General features: G+C 42.3%; 3 protein-coding genes across 9 annotated transcripts; 1 reads left to right on the forward strand and 2 right to left on the reverse strand.

Annotated features, from left to right (window-relative positions):
- Nucleotides 1-422: 422 nt before the first annotated feature.
- prmt2 (protein arginine methyltransferase 2) lies at nt 423-4,830 on the reverse strand. The gene is made up of 9 exons (XM_058082931.1): nt 4,573-4,830; nt 3,827-4,015; nt 3,594-3,755; nt 3,351-3,515; nt 3,103-3,278; nt 2,178-2,307; nt 1,937-2,073; nt 832-1,006; nt 423-733 (listed from the first exon to the last, which is right to left on the reverse strand). Exons 1-9 carry the CDS (start codon nt 4,642-4,644, stop codon nt 701-703), a joined length of 1,239 nt encoding a protein of 412 aa, XP_057938914.1. The 5' UTR covers nt 4,645-4,830; the 3' UTR covers nt 423-700.
- A 468-nt stretch (nt 4,831-5,298) lies between these two features.
- On the reverse strand, nt 5,299-7,932 carry ercc1 (excision repair cross-complementation group 1). The gene is made up of 9 exons (XM_058082387.1): nt 7,535-7,932; nt 7,138-7,461; nt 6,899-7,002; nt 6,732-6,831; nt 6,246-6,322; nt 5,926-6,025; nt 5,741-5,812; nt 5,601-5,669; nt 5,299-5,513 (listed from the first exon to the last, which is right to left on the reverse strand). Exons 1-9 carry the CDS (start codon nt 7,592-7,594, stop codon nt 5,448-5,450), a joined length of 972 nt encoding a protein of 323 aa, XP_057938370.1. The 5' UTR covers nt 7,595-7,932; the 3' UTR covers nt 5,299-5,447.
- A 1,215-nt stretch (nt 7,933-9,147) lies between these two features.
- On the forward strand, nt 9,148-19,761 carry sona (SON DNA and RNA binding protein a). 7 transcript variants are annotated; one of them, XM_058082532.1, is made up of 10 exons: nt 9,148-9,227; nt 10,288-10,365; nt 10,480-10,687; nt 12,356-12,414; nt 12,528-14,417; nt 14,556-14,988; nt 15,622-16,148; nt 16,246-16,724; nt 16,805-16,909; nt 18,585-19,761. In XM_058082532.1, the coding sequence occupies exons 2-9, from the start codon at nt 10,338-10,340 to the stop codon at nt 16,877-16,879; spliced, it is 3,699 nt and encodes a 1,232-aa protein (XP_057938515.1). In that variant the 5' UTR covers nt 9,148-9,227; nt 10,288-10,337; the 3' UTR covers nt 16,880-16,909; nt 18,585-19,761. The 7 variants fall into 7 exon arrangements, with proteins under 7 accessions (XP_057938515.1, XP_057938513.1, XP_057938510.1 ...); XM_058082530.1 differs by having other exon boundaries at nt 9,153-9,320; XM_058082527.1 differs by having other exon boundaries at nt 9,163-9,327.
- The last annotated feature ends 40 nt before the right edge of the window (nt 19,762-19,801 follow it).

The raw sequence follows: 19,801 nt of genomic DNA on the forward strand, positions 1-19,801 counted from the left end.
ATTACTAATTGCTAATCAGACAATAAAATACATAGACGTGTTCAATGGGAGGCACTGCTGTGAGCTGGAAGGTGCTTGTCACTGCCATCCTTCCATTGAGATCAACTCGGTGTTTTGTTTTTTTACAGCAACGTATTTTATGCTTTGCTGAATAAATTAATTTAACTACTAAGATGGGGCGTTGTATACCTAAGCTTAGCTTACCAGGACGTGACCAGACCTTTACAACAAAGTATCTGAACCTTTCCTGCAGAAGAATAGGGTCCATGTACTTCATATTTAGATAAAGGGACGGACCACATGTTGATCATTCATTCATTCATTTTCTACCGCTTTTCTTCATGAGGGGTGCTGGAGCCTATCCCAGCTGTCTTGGGGCGAGAGTCCACCTACACAAGCTATGCAGGGTGAACTTACGCGCTGATATTTGAAGATCCATCTGCAGCACTGGTAAGACTGAATAAGTAAATTTATCTGTGATACCATGAATGTGATGATTATTTATTACAAATGGATGATACACAATATCTTTTTAAGACAAACTATACAGTGGTTCACTATGTTTTATACTTTTATGGCATATTTGTACTGACTTAAAACCTAGACTGTACACTTTATTGCTTTAACTGAGTGGAAAGTGGACTTGCCCTGTGACCTCCCGTCCTTCTGTGTCTGTGATGTAGCAGATGGTGAGAAGCCGTCATCTCCACATAGGGAAGGTCTTGCTCCCGGCCTAAAGAGCAAAAGAAAAATGATGCACTTGATTCTAAGAGTCTAACCATTAGCCCCGTTATTATAGCATTAATCACACTACAGATTAGATTAATTTGCCTTGCACGAGAGCGCCTCCTGCACGTGGCTGCTGACGTCCCAGTGCAAGGTGACGGTCATGTGGCGCCTCCAGACGGGGTTCCTGCGTAGAATGATGCTTCCGCGAATGCTGTCGCCAACATGAGCAAAAATAGGCTCATCAAGCATGAATAGCGTCTGCTTCCAGTGTGTTGGTCTGGGAAGTAAAAAAAAAAAAAGTAAATACAATTTGCATTTTTTTGTGGAAAAATGTGCCACAAAGTTCAAACCATCATCAGAATATGTTTATCTTTTACTTGACATCACAGAAATCTACCGATGATGTCAAAGAGCAGAAGTTTGACGATAACCATAGAACAGAAAATGTACCAATTTTATATCAAAATGTGCCAGAGTTCAAACCATCATCAGAATATGTTTATCTTTTTCTTGACATCACAAAAATCTACTAATGATGTCAAAGAGCAGAAGTGTGACGATAACCATAGAACAGAAAATGTACCAATTTTATATCAAAATGTGCCACACAGTTCAAACCATCATCAGAATATGTTTATCTTTTTCTTGACATCACAGAAATCTACCAATGATATCAAATAGCAGAAGTGTGACGATAACCATAGAACAGAAAATGCACCAATTTTATATCAAAATGTGCCGCAGAGTTCAAACCATCATCAGAATATGTTTATCTTTTTCTTAACATCACAGAAATCTACTAATAATGTCAAATAGCAGAAGTGTGACGATAACCATAGAACAGGAAATGTACCAATTTTGTTTCAAAAGGCTAACAGAAATACTTCACACAAGTTAGTTGTTTCCACACACCAGTTGGTGACAGTATTACTCTGAAATTGGAACAAATTCAACTTATGGAATGTTCTGAACTCCTGTTTCCATACCAGTGTTGTACAGGGCGTAATAATAATAATAATAATAATAATAAATAATAATAATAATAATAATAATAATAATAATAATAATAATAATAATAATAATAATAATAATAATAATAATAATAATAATAATAATAATAATAATAATAATAATAATAATAATAATAATGAAGGTATGTTCTCCTATCAGTGCACTCCACAAATAGGATGAATGGAATGATTTATACTCAGCATTGGGACCGGTGTTGAGCTCTACCGATGCCCCCCCTTCTTCCAGGCTCTTGAAACAAACGCTGAACCAGGCGGAGAAGCCGTGGAAAAGGCCTGATTTTTCCAAGCAAAACTGAAACTGACCCTGCATTTCCTGATTTTAAATGAAACACAAATGCCTCTTGTTATTGTTATGATGTCATACACAATACGCCTTGCCGCTCTATCACTGATATACACACCGACAGTACACTATACCTCCAGGTCTGCTACCTGCAACGTGTACATGTCCAAGCGGATGACGTCCTCAGGAGAGGCCAGGCAGTCGTCCGGGTCCATGACGTGGCTGAACTTGGGTTTGGCAAAGAACTCCTGCAGTGCGAGAGGTCTGCCGGGAGGAAGCATGGTGTCATTCATGCAAAATACCATGCACAGGAAATGGTGCTGCCACTTGCAACATGGTGAGATTTCTAACTATATTATTATATATAATCCATTTGGCTGCACGGCAAACAAGTGGTTAGCGCGTAGGTCTCACAGCTAGAAGACCTGAGTTCAATTCCACCCTCTGTCATCTCTGTGTGGAGTTTGCACGCTCTCACCGTGCATGTTTGGGTTTTCTCCGGGTACTCCGGTTTCCTCCCACATTCCAAAAAAACATGCTAGGTTAATTGGCGACTCCAAATTGTCCATAGGTATGAATGTGAGTGTGAATGGTTGTTTGTCTATATGTGCCCTGTGATTGGCTGGCGACCAGTCCACCCCCCGCAACCCTCATGAAGATAAGCTGGGTCATTTTCGCTGGGTCGCGGGGGTGGTGGAGCCTATCCCAGCTGGGGTACACCCTGGACTGGTGGCCAGCCAATCACAGGGCACATATAGACAAACAACCATTCACACTCACATTCATACCTATGGACAATTTGGAGTCGCTAATTAACCTAGCATGTTTTTGGAATGTGCGAAGAAACCGGAGTACCCGGAGAAAACCCACGCATGCACGGGGAGAACATGCAAACTCCACACAGAGATGGCCGAGAGTGGAATTGAACTCGGGTCTGCATGCAAAACACTCACCCACCGTGCAGCCTTACATATAACATATTTCTGCAAAATATGGTAACTCCACAAAATATTAGCTTTTGATGATAGATCATTTTGGTTTCCATCGTTTGTGTCTTACTGAAGAGGGGTAAAGTCCAGGCCGTAGGTGTTCTCCCAGAAGGCCATTTTCTCTGCGTAGTAGCCATGGGCCATACATGGGACTAGGGTGAGGGTCGCAGAGGAGGGCCACATGGTGCCACCGTCCCTCAGCCAGCGGTCCCTTGCGAGCAGGACTGACTCCACCATGTACTCGAACTAGACCACAAAGTCATGTGATTTGATTTCAATCTAAACAAAAATTGGATGGGGGTGAGGTTTGATTCTTACCAGTAGGCAGTTCCCCATCCACTCCGACACCAGAATGTCTACCTGCTCAGGTAGTTGGACCTCCTCTGCTCGCCCCTGCAGCACCGTCACCACCTCCTCACATGCGTTCTGCTTCACCAGCGCTCTGGTGCACGCCGCCATGGAGCTGGCCTCCACGGCATACACCTGCAAGACCACAGATGGAGCTGCCACACTTGGGCGTCTGAAGAGTGGAGGTTACGCCTTTTTAGAGTGTTCAAGCACCGCCGCCGGTTGAGCCAGCTTAGCACAGAACAGGCTCACAATGCCCGTCCCGCAGCCGAGGTCCATGACCACCTTCTCCTGGAGGGAAGCGCTGTTCCTGACGATGACCTTCCTGAACGCCTCCGTGCGGCTCTTGTCTGACAGCATCTCCAAGTGGAGCCTCTGGGATTGGACAAATGTGAGTTACTCCAAAGGAACACGCTTAGAAATGTGTCAATCAACTAAAGACCAACCAGGGTTCCATAACTGCCAAAGTACTCCTCATCCTGCCACGGGTCCTCCACCTCCTGCTGTTCTGCAGCATCCCCATGGAGGAGGTGGCTGGCAGGGACGTAACCGTTGGCCCCTCTTAGCTCCACCCACCACCAATCTGAAGACGGCTTGGCGTGGACGAGCAGTCGGTCGCCTCTGCTGACACTAAGCTGTACAATAAAGTCAACGCCAACATCATGAGAAGCCCCCGTACCTCACGTCCGGTTCTCATGTTGCTTTTCTAATATTAATATTAAGTTAATATTAAGTTGAAGCGCCGAAGAACCGGAGTCTGAGGCGGGGGTGTCGAACTCGGGGGCGAACTTCATTCTTTTCCAGGACATTAACCCACACTCCTCGCTCCGTTAGACATGACAGCCAATTCTCCGCGCAGCAACAACAAAACCCTCTTTTCCGTCCGCTCACCCCTCCGGGTGGCAACAACTCCCTTATCAATAGTTCCGGGTTGAATTATTAAATTATGTACCAGGAACCGAGCACTACAAAGTAATATTTTCATTATTGCTAAATGCTTTTTATGCTCATTAACCCTCTAAAATAGATAATTTACCTCCAATAAATACCTGTTACTCTACAGTAGAGTAAACTTCCTGGCAAGTATTGATTCGTACGCATGTTATCGCTACTAATAAAGACGAGAAAATTACAACGCCATTGTTTTATTTTCAATTATATAATAACATAAATATATAAATCAGTTTCTAACCTGATCGCTGCCATTTCCAGTGAAGCTGCACAGAGCAACATACTCCTCAGGAGGTTCCTCGTCCTCCTCCATCTTCTGCTAATGGCGGCAATGGATTAATTGTCGATTAAAACTAAATAAAAAAAAAATATATATATAAACCGTCTCGTAATATCTCGGTTCTGTTAGAGGCAGGCTCGTCTGAGTAACTTTTGACTCAACATGACGGGGGTGGAAAAAACTACTTTCCAACTAGCAAGCACACATTTTGAGAGCACTTCCTGTTTTTGGACGTCATTTTGATGCATTCAAGAACGGTAGGAAATATAGACGTTCATAGGAAAATGTGTCTGGGACTGTACATATATCTAAATGTATAATAATAATAATACATTTTATTTTCATAGCGCTTTTAAGAGTACTCAAAGACGCTTTACAGTAGAGAAAAACAAAAAAAATAGAGTTGAGTAAAAACAGAGTAAAAGATGCATTAAAATACAATATCCAAACATTCATTCAGAGCACGGAGTGAATGGGACAAAGAGTTCCAGAGGGTGAGGGCAGCAATAGAGAAGGCTCTGTCTCCCCATTAGATATCTAAATATGTATAATTTCATGTAAACACCAACGGTGCAACTGCTTAATTCTAAAATTATTTCTAATTACAATATAATGTAGATACATGCTATGTTTACAACCCCATGCTCTTTTGTTTGCACGGAAATAACAACACAACTACTATTAAATATTTATTAATTCATTCAGATTTCACCAAATAGCAGTGGACAGTTATTACAAAACAGTTATAAAACATATACATGTATATGTTGACAGCATTAATTGTCATTTTCTGTCTTTGCTGCAGTTAAAAACAAGCCATCTTGTGATAGCGCATTTCAACTATCACACTTGGTCTTGGATTTTCTGAAGGGTTTGTGAAGCACATCATAGAGACGTCTTGCCTGCAAGCACAAAACGCCAACATGGTCATTTCATAAATATTATATTTACGTTTTCATTGCATGGTGTATGTGCACATTTCCCCTCACTTTTTGTGGCCCTAAGCCCGGACAGAGTACAAGGTCTTCTTTCGAGGCACTGATGATTCCTTCCAAAGACTGAAATGACAAAATAATAACGAAGATTCACAGAAATCAAATGTTTGTTCTTTTTTTTAGGAGGTACTCACTGAGAAGGTTGACAGTAGTGTAATAGCATCTGTCTTGTTTATGGACTTCACAGTGGTAAGGCAGTCTGTCACCTTCAAAATAAACACAAACATAAGCTGACAGTTTTTCCAAAGAAAATAAAACATTTGACGAGTTAATCAGATGCATTGGTGTGTGACTGCAGCTTTAAAAACAAAATAATGACCTTTGACAAATAGTCTTTTTCAACTTGCTCCTTCAAAAGATCTGCTGGTTTCTTCTCGTAGGACTTGTAGGTTTCTAGGTAGCGTCCTGCCTCCTCTGGACTGTCGGTTCATTCAGCACAAACAAGACTATTATAGCAACATACACATCATATTCATTTTCACTTATTAAGTTACAAAAAGGATGATAGGAACTATAATGTGATATGGCTGTTATTGCATTTGTGGCACATATTTGGGATGAAATGGGATAAAAAATCATCTACCCAGAGCCAATTAATAGTATCACTTATTTTTTTTCTTTGAGCCAAACCAGATTTACCTCCACGCCAAAATAAGAGTGCAGTCCGCCATGATACAAATGCGAGCCAGCTCCTTCAGTGCATGATGAGGGTCTTTCTGGAATATGAGGAGGAATATGAAAATGAATACATTTTTAAGTAAGAGCCGTAATTTTCAGTGTATGAGGCGCTTAGTCACACCGACTAATTTTAGAGAGAAAAAAAATATTTGTACATGTATAAGCCCAGCAAAACTATAATTGTTATATAATTATAGATTGTTACGCGCTCAAGTCAACCTTTCATGAATCGCAAGAGGTCATTAATGTCCGAATCTTAGAAATAGCACTAAAATCATCACACAGTAACTTAACACTCAAAGGGTAGATGAGAAATATACAAGACAAGTACTGGTTTAGAATTAAAAAAAAACTATTAATGTCTTCCCACCATGCATTGCATTATTCATTCAGATGCCTGTGTGCACCCTTACCCAATGCCCCCTCATCCACATCCACACTACTCACCACATCCACTTGAACTAGTAAAACTCGGAGGGTGAAACAGTGTCCGAGCTGCTTGAGTCGGTCGTGAATATAATTCGGATGCAGATTGTGATACCTCAAGCTGAGAGAGAAGGGGAAAAAAAGTTTTAAAAAAAAAGTACTACAGATGTTTCACAGCAAGTATTTACCTGAGAAAGAGAGCACATGTAGTCTGGCCCAGGACGTAATCCGGTACAACTTCTCCAAACTCCCATGGTACACTCCTCACGAATTTCAAAATGGGGTTTCCCCTCTGAAAGCATCGTCAGAGTGTGTGACATGACTTTTGATTGACACTTCCATGAAGATATTCATTTAATGATATGTGTATTGTTGTGGTTGTGTCATTAAGATTGTGCAGGTGTACCTAATGTGTCCCGATGCATACCTGTCGCGGACTGACAATAATGCTGCTCCCGGACCCAGCTGGTTTCGGACCAAGACCAGTACTAAGATTCCCTTCATCCGTGCTCTTCTTGACCTCGCCACAGCCATCATTGTTCTTATCCTTTGCATCTGTAGATGAGGGCACTAAATCGGGTTCTTTTTGCCTGAGATTGGGACCAGTGAGGACGCCACCACCTTCAGGGAAGCCAGGGTCTTTACTCTTGATGATATATTGTGCATAGGACAAATGCTCGTCCGGTTTTGCAGAAGAAGCACTTGTACTGCTGTGGCCTACATTTGATGATGGCTGAAAGTGATGCTTTGGCTGGAAAGGCACAGAAGCTGTTAGCTTTACTGAAGACAGCTGATAAAATTAGAAAGTTTACATGATTACTGACCGGTGTTCTTTCTTTGGTGAAGGCAGAGTCGTCCAAATCGATGTTAAACCTCTTCTTCATTTCTCAGCTCGGGTATGTTTTTGAACAAAGAATGGACAACAAAACATCCGGTTCGAAAGACTCGGTTCACATAATCTAATAAATGAGTACACACTAATATATTATTGTATATGAGTGTATGTCGCATTCACAGGACAAAATGTAAACATTTCTACTTCCAGATTTGATTAGTTGGCGGTGAGAGTACGATTTTTCTGAATTCACTGCGCAGGAAGTTTTCATATGGAGCAAATTTTACGCTTCCGGTATTTGCTTTTCAGCTTAAAAGCACTTGTTTACACTCCCTTATAATGATTTTTGAAACACATTGCTAATAATGTAATATTTCATTAATAAAACTTTGTTTCACTATTTTATTAACACAACTTCAACTCGGTTATTGAAATTAGCAAAGCCTCCGCGCAAAGAATGGACAACAAAACATCCGGTTCGAAAGACGCGGTTCACATCCTCTAATAAATGAGTACACACTAATATATTATTGTATATGAGTGTATGTCGCATTCACAGAACAAAATGTAAACATTTTTACTTCCAGATTTGATTAGTTGGCGGTGAGAGTACGATTTTTCTGAATTCACTGTGCAGGAAGTTTTCATATGGAGCAAATTTGACGCTTCCGGTATTTGCTTTTCAGCGTAAAAGCACTTGTTTACACTCCCTTACAATTATTTTTGAAACACATTGCTAATAATGTAATATTTAATTAATAAAACTTTGTTTCACTATTTTATTAACACAATTTCAACTCAGTTATTGAAATTAGCAAAGCCTCCGCGCAAAGAATGGACAACAAAACATCCGGTCGAAAGACGCGGTTCACATCATCTAATAAATGAGTACACACTAATATATTATTGTATATGAGTGTATGTCACATTCACAGGACAAAATGTAAACATTTCTACTTCCAGATTTGATTAGTTGGCGGTGAGAGTACGATTTTTCTGAATTCACTGTGCAGGAAGTTTGAATTTGACGCTTCCGGTATTTGCTTTTCAGCGTAAAAGCACTTGTTTACACTCCCTTACAATGATTTTTGAAACACATTGCTAATAGTGTAATATTTCATTAATAAAACTTTGTTTCACTATTTTATCAACACAATTTCAACTCAGTTATTGAAATTAGCAAAGCCTCCGCGCAAAGAATGGACAACAAAACATCCGGTTCGAAAGACTCGGTTCACATCATCTAATAAATGAGTACACACTAATATATTATTGTATATGAGTGCATGTCGCATTCACAGGACAAAATGTAAACATTTCTACTTCCAGATTTGATTAGTTGGCGGTGAGAGTACGATTTTTCTGAATTCACTGTGCAGGAAGTTTGAATGTGACGCTTCCGGTATTTGCTTTTCAGTGTAAAAGCACTTGTTTACACTCCCTTACAATGATTTTTGAAACACATTGCTAATAGTGTAATATTTCATTAATAAAACTTTGTTTCACTATTTTATCAACACAATTTCAACTCAGTTATTGAAATTAGCAAAGCCTCCGCGCGTGGAGTTGCCGTGGCAACGGTGACGCTGCCACTGAACGCGCGCAGTAGCATTGCATTGTGGGATCGTGGTTGATACCGTCCTATCATGGCGGAAGAGTTAGCTGGCTAACCAACGTTGTCGGTACGCGATTGTTTGGCTTCGCACGCTTTTGGAACTACGACCGCGGCAGCTTGGCATTTTGCACGCACTTACTGCAGCCGAAACTTAAACTGGGTAAAATGTACGCTACAAATCTTGTGTGTGATAAAGTAACGAAGTTGCCGTGTTGAAACCAGCAAAAAGCTAGCTGAAAGGTCTTAGCGCGCTGAAGTTGTTAGATAACTACGGCCATGCTAACGTTGATAGCGGTAATGTCCTCGCTGAACGAATTATGGTGGTGGAGGCCGCAGTCGTGTAGCAGCCTGTTTGTTGTATACCTGTTACATTATCAGAGTGATAATCGAAAATATTATTTTTTCTTTTGTGAAGTGTACAACTCTATAAGTAATTAATTTCAAAAAAGGTGGCGCTAGCTTTATTGATTTATGAATGGATGTTAGTCAGCTAGCTGCAGCCACGCAGGCCCGCTGGCAGGCACTAGCCTCTAACTTATATTGGAGCCCGTTGTGGCATTTGTACATTTTGAATTAGTTTTGCCTTATTTGCTCAGTCAACTTTGCTAGACATGTACAAATATTAGCATACTTAAACGATCAAAATGTGTCCGGATTTGGTCAGCCAATGTGTCAGTTTTAGCGTTAAAACAACATTATCTTTGTTGGCTATGTGCGCGGCAACCTTAACGATAATGTCATTACTGGCTGTATTTTTAAATTGTGGTACTTTTGAAGCGTGTTTACTTTGTAGTTGATATTCAAAAACTTTTGTGCGATACATAGACTGATATCAATAAAAAACAGTGGAAATGCATTTACTTATTCCCGATTATGACACACTACGTGGAGTCCCAGTGTATAAATTATTACCTTCTTTTGCAGACTTTTACTTCCATGATGTTTTCGTTGCATTTAGGATAATACTGATGTGTTGCAAAACACTACACTGCTGTTAAATTCCAATATCAACCCATTGCCGAGGTGTATTGTGTTTTACCAACCTATGATTGGGACCCAATGCAGGTTGTCATTTATTAGAATGAAATACTGAAACCCGAGTTAATAGTGTATTCATTCTTCCCCAGTGTTGCCTGAGAAGACCCTTTTTTTAAAAAAAGCACCTGCAACATATCAAATGGAGTGTGCAGTGGACATTCCAGCTGGTGAGTGATGTGCAGACCACATATTATTGTGCATGAGGTGCTTTATTTTAGTTTTATAATACGCAAATATTGTTGTATTTTGCATAACGTGAAACACCTGGCTATTGTGTTCAGGTGAGGATGAGACAACGGAGAAAGATGACGTAAATTCCAAGGAATCGACCGAACCGCCCCATAAGAAAAACAAGAAGCACAAAAAACACAAGAACAAGAAGAAAAAGAAGAAGAGAAAGGGCGAAAGGGAAAGCAGTTCGGAGTCTGGTGCCGAGTCTGAGACGGAACCAACATCTCCACCGAAACCTGTCCGGACTACTAGAGCCAGGTCAGAAGAAACACCTTTTACTGTGTTTGTGACAAAATAGCTTACTTAACATTTTTTCCACTCAAAACCAATAAGCCTCTGCAGTGTTTTCCATACATTGATTTATTTGGGGTGGCCCGCTGCGATTAAGTTTGGACTGCCACAGAAAAATTTAGCATCAGAGTTCCTCCTTGTTCCATTTTCACTGGTGGTTGTTATCTCATCTAAGCTTTTTGGTTTGTGTCAAAAGAAATATGACACAATCTCATGTTTTTAAGCCATATTTAATACAAAAGCATTCAGTTATTGACATGCAGGGATTGGTTTTGTGGCGTATCAATGTTATTTTGCTGATATGCATTGAATTTGAAAGTGTAACTTTATTAGCTATACGATGTGGTGGTAAAAAGCTTACATTGTGGAATATGCCTTGCTTATATGACTCAAAAACAGGCCGGGTTTCATTTTGTGCAGCGGTCGACGTGAATATGTGCACCTTAATAAAAATAACTTTGATGTTTTTTGCTATGTTGATGAATAGATACATTATAATGTTCAACCAAGTCAGTGCCATGTTAGTGTACAATGTGTAAACCTCACTCTTCAATGCCGTACGACATGTGCCGGTCAATGTATTCACAGATCGGGGGTTTTGGTTGAGTGGTTAACGTTGGTGCACTTAACGCTCAATCATTGGGGGTTTGTGGATGCGGTGAATGGCTGATCTGATGGTTACATCTGCGTCTGAGGTGCTTCAAGACTTTTGATTTACCGTTTACCGAGTTGCCGTTTTATACAAACAAACTCAGGGTGCATTTGAAACAGCATCACGCAGGAAACTCCCACAGGACCACAATCAGTCGTTCGCTATAACATAGAAGAGCTGGATTCTATCGGTGGTAAGTAAAGTTAGGTTTAAATGCTAATTGAGCACTTTGAACCTCATTATATTATGCATAGTTGCCATTACTTTGTGGATAAAATTACACAGTACATGCATAAGGAAGTAAATGGGTCTCTGTTTGTTATACCTACCTATTGTTCTCTGAGGAATAACACATAATTAAGCCTTTTATAACATTCCACACTATAAAATGGGTAAAAGTATCCAACGATTAAATTTTGCGTGACATGGCTCAATTGTGTCGTCAGCATGCATATCACGATATAAATAAAAATCCTTCATGTTGCGTCTATCTCATATTGTTTATATTGAATATTCCTAATTTAGATATTAACGGTACAATCAAGTGTATATAATCTTTAAAATTAGCATAAACTGACCACATGGCCCAGAATACAATATTAAGGTGTTTTTAATCACTTCTTCATAAAATCACAAAACAAAATTAACTCCCCAAATTGAAGTCGTTAAAGAAGATTTAAAAACACGAGATAATTTTGCACATTCATCAAGACACAAACCAAAAATCTTTTTATCTTTCCACTCACCCGTAGAGTTTTGCATAGCCAATTATGCAAATTAGGCGATGATGTCACCTCACCCCAGAAAATACCGACGTGCTTCTAAAGATGCTAGGCTGCAAAATATGGTTGGAAATGATTGAGTTGATTAAATATTTGATGAAGTTGTTCACTGAGAGTAATTCACCATGAAATACATTTAATGTGTTGATCAAATAAAACTGAAATTAAAAAAAAAAATTATTTACATGTTTTTTTTTGTAGTGCAAGGCTGGCAGCGGCAAAAACTGGTGATCATGCCGGGCAGAAGGAAGACAAAACAGGTAGGGCATTTTTTTTTCCCACAATAAACCGTTTTCTATTATTTTGCTATTATTTTGTCAAATGGAAGACTATAAGAAAACAGAATAAAAAGGCTCATTAATTGTCTTGTCAGATTGTGTGGACAAGGAAGCAGATACAAAATCTAAAAAACACAAAAGACATGCCGCCAAGAAGAAGAAAAAGAAGAAGAAGAAGGACGAAAAGAAATCCCAGTCTCGCTCTTCATCTGATAGCAGCTCAGGTTCGGGTTCTGAGTCTGAAGCGGAGATGCGTGCAGCGGCCGGCGATGGCAAACCCTCTCCAACTGTAGCGCCTGGTCGCCATGACCCGGTGACCAGAATGTCGACGAGAGGCAAACGAGGTGATGAGAAAGCCGTTCCGATCCTTATACCGAATCCTGAGCCGCTTGAAGTGAAAAGGGAGAGCGTCGGCGACATGGATGTTTCCCCGAAAGCCGAAACGCCCGCAAACGACAGTCACACCAATGGAACAGAAAAAAATATCAAATCGCCATCACCCTGCGAGGAAGCGATAACACAGACGGCAACGGTTGAGGTAAAAGAAGAAGCCTGTCCTGGGGATGGGACTTTCAGCCAAGCTCAGGAACTCCCAGATATTATTCCCAAACAGGAAGGCAATGCACAGAGAGATGAACCAGTGCAAAAAGATGACTCCGATGTAATCCAGCCGGAAACATTAAAGGAATCTAATTCACCCACGCCGGGTGAATTACAGGCCAATTACGCACCAATTACAGGCCCAGATATTAAGCAGTCTGGATCACAACATAGTCGGTCACCATCCCCGAGTCCCCCTCAGCAGAACATCGATGGTCAAGCAGTGGCCGCAACAGAAGAACCACCGGGAAATGATTCCGGATCAGCCTCAAAGGACAAACAATCTCCCACGCCTCCGGAGAAGTTGTCTCGTTCCATCTCTCGCTCCCGGTCTCCAAAAACGAGAAAGAAGTCCATCTCCCCGCCTTCCAAGTCTCCAAAGAGAGCTCGGCGCCAATCACGGTCCAGCTCTCGTTCCCTCACGCCCAAGAAGAAGACCGTAAAGTCCCCGCGGAAATCAAAGTCGCCGAGACGTCGCAGGAGCTCGTTGTCCGTGTCGCCAAAGCGACATCGAAGTCCACCATCTCCGAAAAGAAGAGCCTCAAGATCACCAAAACGCAGTAACCGCAGGTCTCGTTCCAAGTCTCGGTCTCCAAGGCGAAGCCGGAGAAGGTCCGACTCCCGCCCACGAGGAGGTTTGAGGCGCTCACGAACCCGCTCTCCCAGACGTAGCGGTGCAGGCAACAGGCGCTCACGGTCACGCTCCGCTAACAGGGCACGTCGCTCCAGATCTAGACGCCCTTACCGCCGGTCCAGGTCCCGTTCCTTGGCTAAACGTGCCGGTGGCAGACGCTCGAGGAGTCGATCTCTGTCACGACATAGGAGGTCACCACCTCCCAGATCACGTCGCTCACGTTCTCGATCTGCCCGCAGGAGCAGGCGGACTCGATCGCGTACTCCCGTAAGCTACAAGCGTCATCGCCGCTCGAGATCAAGGAGTCCACGCAAACGGACCAAATCCCGAACCCCTTCATTCCGCTGGCGCTCCAAATCCAGATCTCCGCTTAGAAGGCGCTCTCGCTCCCCAGCCAGGAGAAAGCGATCTCCACCACCGAGGTCGAACAAACGCTCAAAATCCCGCTCGTTGCCGAGAAGGCACCGCTCAAAGACGCATTCGCCACTACCGAGCCGAAAGAGGTCCAAGTCTCCGAGGATCAGCAGCAGAAGGTCAAAGTCAAAATCTGTCTCTGTTGGCTTGCACAGATCCAAGTCCAGGTCCCGGTCTGAGTCAAGTGATAGGCCGTCTGATAGCTCGTCCCCTGCCCGATCCACTTCATCTCTTCCCATTGAGGAAAAGACATCCTCTTCTCCCCAAGCGGAGCAACAAACCGACCAACCGACCCAAGAACAGACGATACCAGATGATGTAGTGGCTTCTCCAGCAGGTTAGTTCTTTTGTTTATGAAATATGTAATTATGAAATATATAAGTATGTTTGTTGTGGTGTTGGTTTTACCACAACACTCCCAATTTCACCCTCAACTACACAAAACATCATTTTTTCACAAACATCTTTCTTATAGTTGCTACAGGTGGTTGGAAGCCTGTGACTTCATTCGGTCCCTCCAGTCCCCAAGCTGCTATCTCTGTGGATGAGTCCCAGCAGCAGCCTGAGCCTCCTGCTGCCATCCTCGAACCGGAACCAGAACCCGAACCGGAACAAGAACAGGAGCAAGAACAGGAGCAGGAGCAAGAACAGGAACAGGAGCAGGAGGAGGCCACCATATCCCACGAACAAGATGTTTCTGGTTCCCAGGACCCTGGCGCTGGGCCAGATGGCTCTGACGGATCTGAAGGGTCAGGCGAAGGATTGAATTCTGCCTTGCCAGTAGAAGCGGAAGCAAAATTCCAGAGAAGTTCCTCAGGTTCACCGTCTCCAGGAAGGCAGACTAAAGAACTGTCGCGGTCACCAGTCAATCAAAGGGAACAGTCTCGGTCAGCTTCGCCTCGGAAAAGGTGTGCGATTTTTTTTTTAGTATGCAACATTTTAGATGTGCAGAAAGTTGAAAAGAATTTGTACGTTGTACAGTAAACCTCGGATATATCGGATTCAATTGTTCCCACTGGTTTTGTCCGATATAAGCGAAATCCGTTATATGCGTATACCGGAAAATGTCCGTTTTACGCATATATCGGATTTATATCCGGTGTATGCGTAAATCGGATTTTATCCGTTATAAAAAGGCACTTCCTTGACTATGTTTCCAATGTACCTGGACGCGCAGGCAACGCTGCAAACGCTGCAAATGACGTCGTATAGCGGCCTGTCACGATTCGGCGAATCGGAGCGCCACGATGCGGCCATCCGATATATGCGAGGGAAATTTAATGGAAATGCATTGGAACGGGACTGTAGATTTTGTCCGAAATAGGCAAAATCCGTTATAAAAAATCCGATATATGCAATGAATTTTTATTGGAAATGCATTACAGAAAAATTTGTTCTTTTTTATCTGTCCGTTGTGAGCGAATTTCCGATATAGCCGAGGTTTACTGTATTAAAAGTATGATTTTATTAAGATGATAAAATATGTATTCAATACCCAGACAATTAACTTAACCCAAATATAATTGCTCTCCTGTCTTCAGATCCAAGTCTCCAGTGAGGAAGAGGGAATCGGTCTCTCCATCAGAAAAGAAGAAGCGTCGGTCAAAATCTCGGAGTCCGGGCCGCCGCCGAAAATCCAGTCCTTCCCGCTCCGGCACCCGACGCAAGCGATCCCGTTCCAAGTCTCGAACTAGAGCGCGCCGATCCAAGTCTCGCTCTCCGGCACGCAAGAGACGATCCCGCTCGCCCAACGCCAGGGGGAGGAAGAGATCCAAATCCACCGACAGGAACAAGCGATCACGGAGCCGCTCTGCAGGCCGAAAGAAAAGATCTAGGTCAGGAGACAGGGGTAGGAGATCCAGGTCTCGTTCCTCGGAGCGAAGGCGCCGGTCGAGGTCGAGAGGGCGAGGGAGACGTCCGGTGTTTCGCAGTCGCTCCTTTGACAGACGGGACAGGTGGAAGAGGGAACCTAGTCACTCTCCGGTTCTGATTCTCCGCAAACAGCGCCGCTCAGGGTCCCGGACGCGTCGCAGCACTAGCAAGACTCCTCCACGGCTTACAGAATTGGGTAAAACCTTTCGCATCACAACAGTCATTTGCTGTCGTCTGATTGGTTTTGTGATCATCCTTCACTGAATGCACTCCCTGTCCCAATTCTCTCCCAGATAAGGACCAGTTACTGGAGATAGCCAAGGCCAACGCGGCCGCCATGTGTGCCAAAGCCGGGGTACCAATCCCCGAGAGTCTGCGGCCAAAAGCCATTCTTCAGCTTCCCCTGCCGACCCCGTCTCCCACGCCGCTATCGCTTCCTCTACCGTTACCCCTCCCCATGGGCATGGGGATGCCAAATATGCCCAACATGGGTCCAATGGGGTTGCCCACTATTCCAGGCATGCCCAACATGTCCAACATCACCATGAGTGCGGCCATGGCAAGCATGACGGCGGCCACGATGACGGCGGCCTTGACCAACATGGGTGCTTTGGCAGCCATGCCTCCCCTGGCCCCGCTTCCCACTATCACCAACAAACCTCCTCCGTGTCTTGCGCCGCCGACGCCATCCCTGAACCTGGACCACATTGAGGAAGTGAAAAGGAAGGTCACGCAGCAAGCTAACATCCACACTATAAAGGAGCTAACAGAGGTAAAGAATGTTAAGGGGGGGGGGGGTGCACAATGTTGCAGCAATTGGAGTTAACCGCTTGTCTTTTTTTCTCTTTCTAGAAATGTAAGATGATAGCAAACAGTAAGGAGGAAATGGCTGTTGCTAAACCACATGTCTCAGATGACGAGTTCTAGAATCTTCAAGCCCTCAAGGTAAAAATGCAGGTAAAAAAAAAAACATTTAGAATTTTTTTTAGATTGCAGAAAAACCGCATTCAAGTTTTCAGCTTGATTAATTCAAGAGTAAACTCGGTTTTAACAATGCTTAGAGACACAAATGTTTCCCGTGCATTCGTTTATTTGCGGCAGGCCACCACACTAAAGGCTCACTCAAACACATTCTAATGAAACTGGTGTTGCTTGACGTTACAACCATGTACAGTAGATGGCATCACTGTTCTGCAACATACTGTATTCACATACTTGACCAATCAGAAGCCTGGAAAAGTTACAGACTCAAAACTAACTTGTTCACACATTACATATACAATGCATCTGTTTTGTGAGATACTAGATTTTTTAATCCGCATACACTTATATGTCGCCCAGGAAACATCATGAATGCAAAATGAAACCAACATATTCTGTTGTTAGCTAAGTTAAAAAAAACGTGAGCCAATGTTATATACAGTAAACCTCGGATATATCGGACTCGGATATATCGCAAATTCGCTCACAACGGACAGATAAAAAAGAACCAATTTTTCTGTAATGCATTTCCAATAAAAATTCATTGCATATATCGGATTTTTTATAACGGATTTCGCCTATTTCGGACAAAATCTCCAGTCCCGTTCCAATGCATTTCCATGAAATTTCCCTCGCATATATCGGATGGCCGCATCGTGGCGCTCCGATTCGCCGAATCGTGACAGGCCGCTATACGACGTCATTTGCAGCGTTTGCAGCGTTGCCTGCGCGTCCAGGTACATTGGAAACATAGTCAAGGAAGTGCCTTTTTATAACGGATAAAATCCGATTTACGCATATACCGGATATAAATCCGATATATGCGTAAAACGGACATTTTCCGGTATACGCATATAACGGATTTCGCTTATATCGGACAAAACCAGTGGGAACAATTGAATCCGATATATCCGAGGTTTACTGTATTTCATGACAGAAACCAAAAACATCAGTTCGACTCATCCACACACACAAATGGTGAGCTGGATTTTTGGAAAATAGTTTTTCAAAAGCGTGTGTAAATTTATGAAATGTACCCTAATGGCACTAATAAAGGCTTATCATGTTATTATTATTATTATTATTATTATTATTATTAATCAGCCCTCCCTACCACTAAATGCCACATATAGTTTGCAGTACTGTGGGCAACGCTGCAAAAGAAAACAATAATAAAAGGTTCTCTTCAAACTAGTTCATTCTACAACAACAGTGCCTCTGCTGGATGCAGTCAAGTTTTTAGTTTTCTTAAAAAAAAAAAAAAATAAAAAATCAACTATTTCTTCTATACAATTGACATCATTGTTAGCGGTCACGCTGATCTGTTTTTATGTCCATCCCTGTCTTTGAAAAATGTCCACAATGGTCATTATATTATGAATCATGACTTTTGTTGCCCTTTTAAATGTATTGGTATATCACCTATAATATAATAATATAGGTCCTATATACTGTAGTAATGTCCTGTTTACAAAAAAACGTTTTGCCTCAATTGATTTTAAGACAAGATTAATCAACAGTCAATTCCACATAATGAATTCCCCACCCTTATTGAGCTATTGACTGTCAGCCCCCCCCCCCCCCCCCCCCAACCCAAGTTTCTCACATCGACAGACCGGGATTGACATATGGAATATTTCTTTCTCTGCAGGCTCTCACTGACTAGAAGTTAGACACATTGAAGATACTTTTTCCTTCTTTAGGAGCCACTTCACTGACAGGAAAACGCAACAACAAATACAAAAAAAAAAGCCCTTTTCAGGACAAACTATAGTTCCCTGTTGGAGGTCAGGTGACGTGTAAGAACATCCTAGTCGGTTGGCCTAGCACCATCCCTAACTCTCCTCTACACTCTGCTCTGCATAGTTTTGTGCGAGTGCGTCGCACCGCTGAAGAACGTGAACGCACCGACCTGTGTATGACTATAGCGCGAATGTGAGTGTATGTGTGTACATAGTGATTTTCACCGACATCCCCTGCAGTGTTTCTGCTTAATTCAAGCAGTCGCTGTTGTAAAGACTGAAACCAAACGTAATAGTGGTGCAAAGTTTTTTGTTTTTGTAAAAGATGTGTCTAAATTGGTTTTACATCCAAGGCTTTCTTAAAGGATTGTGTTAAGCGGACACTGCTTCCTTCTTCTGCTGTATCCCTTCTTTAATCTTTTGTGGTTTCTTTTTTTTTTCTTTTTTAACAGATTAAGTTTCAGTCAATCCTCATGCGTGAGTTGCTCGGATAACGTTGGGTGCAAAAGGAAAACCTCATGTTATGAGATCTGAGCTATTCGGAATGTTGTGGCTGCAAAACAAGAGTGGCAGACACAAAATGCATCACATTCAATTAGTTCTGCCCTGGTTGTGATTATCGTTCTCTAAAAGCGGCAGCTACATTTAAGAAGGAGATGCACGCTCTGAGGAAATAATTCATGACATAAAAAAAAAAAAGAACGGCTTGAGACGAGACTAGTTATTAGTGTATCAGACAATCACCTTCTGTTTTTCGGGGAGTCATCAATGTCGCTTATTAGAGCTGCCTTTTACAGCATTTCAACTAAATGATGGTATGGTAACGCGGTCGTTTCCATTCGCTGGTGTGGGAAACGGAGCCATCCACTCGCAACCAGGGCTATCTAACTGGATGGTAATGTGAAGGCTTTTCTCAGCACAGAACTAAACAGCTCCATAGTGTTGAATGCCTTTTTTTGAGGTGATTTAAAAAGACAGGGAAATGGCATTTTATGATTTACAATTTTTTTTTGGTCATTTGAATAAGACGTTGCTTGCTCTGTATATAAATGTGTTGATGATTATTAAAAACCTCAGTGATCTGTAGAGATTCATGTCCATGTGTGTTGTTTTGCCCTCTCGGTGT

The sequence above is a fragment of the Doryrhamphus excisus genome, chromosome 9, assembly GCF_030265055.1.
Source record: "Doryrhamphus excisus isolate RoL2022-K1 chromosome 9, RoL_Dexc_1.0, whole genome shotgun sequence".
In the NCBI taxonomy this organism is placed as follows: domain Eukaryota; kingdom Metazoa; phylum Chordata; class Actinopteri; order Syngnathiformes; family Syngnathidae; genus Doryrhamphus; species Doryrhamphus excisus.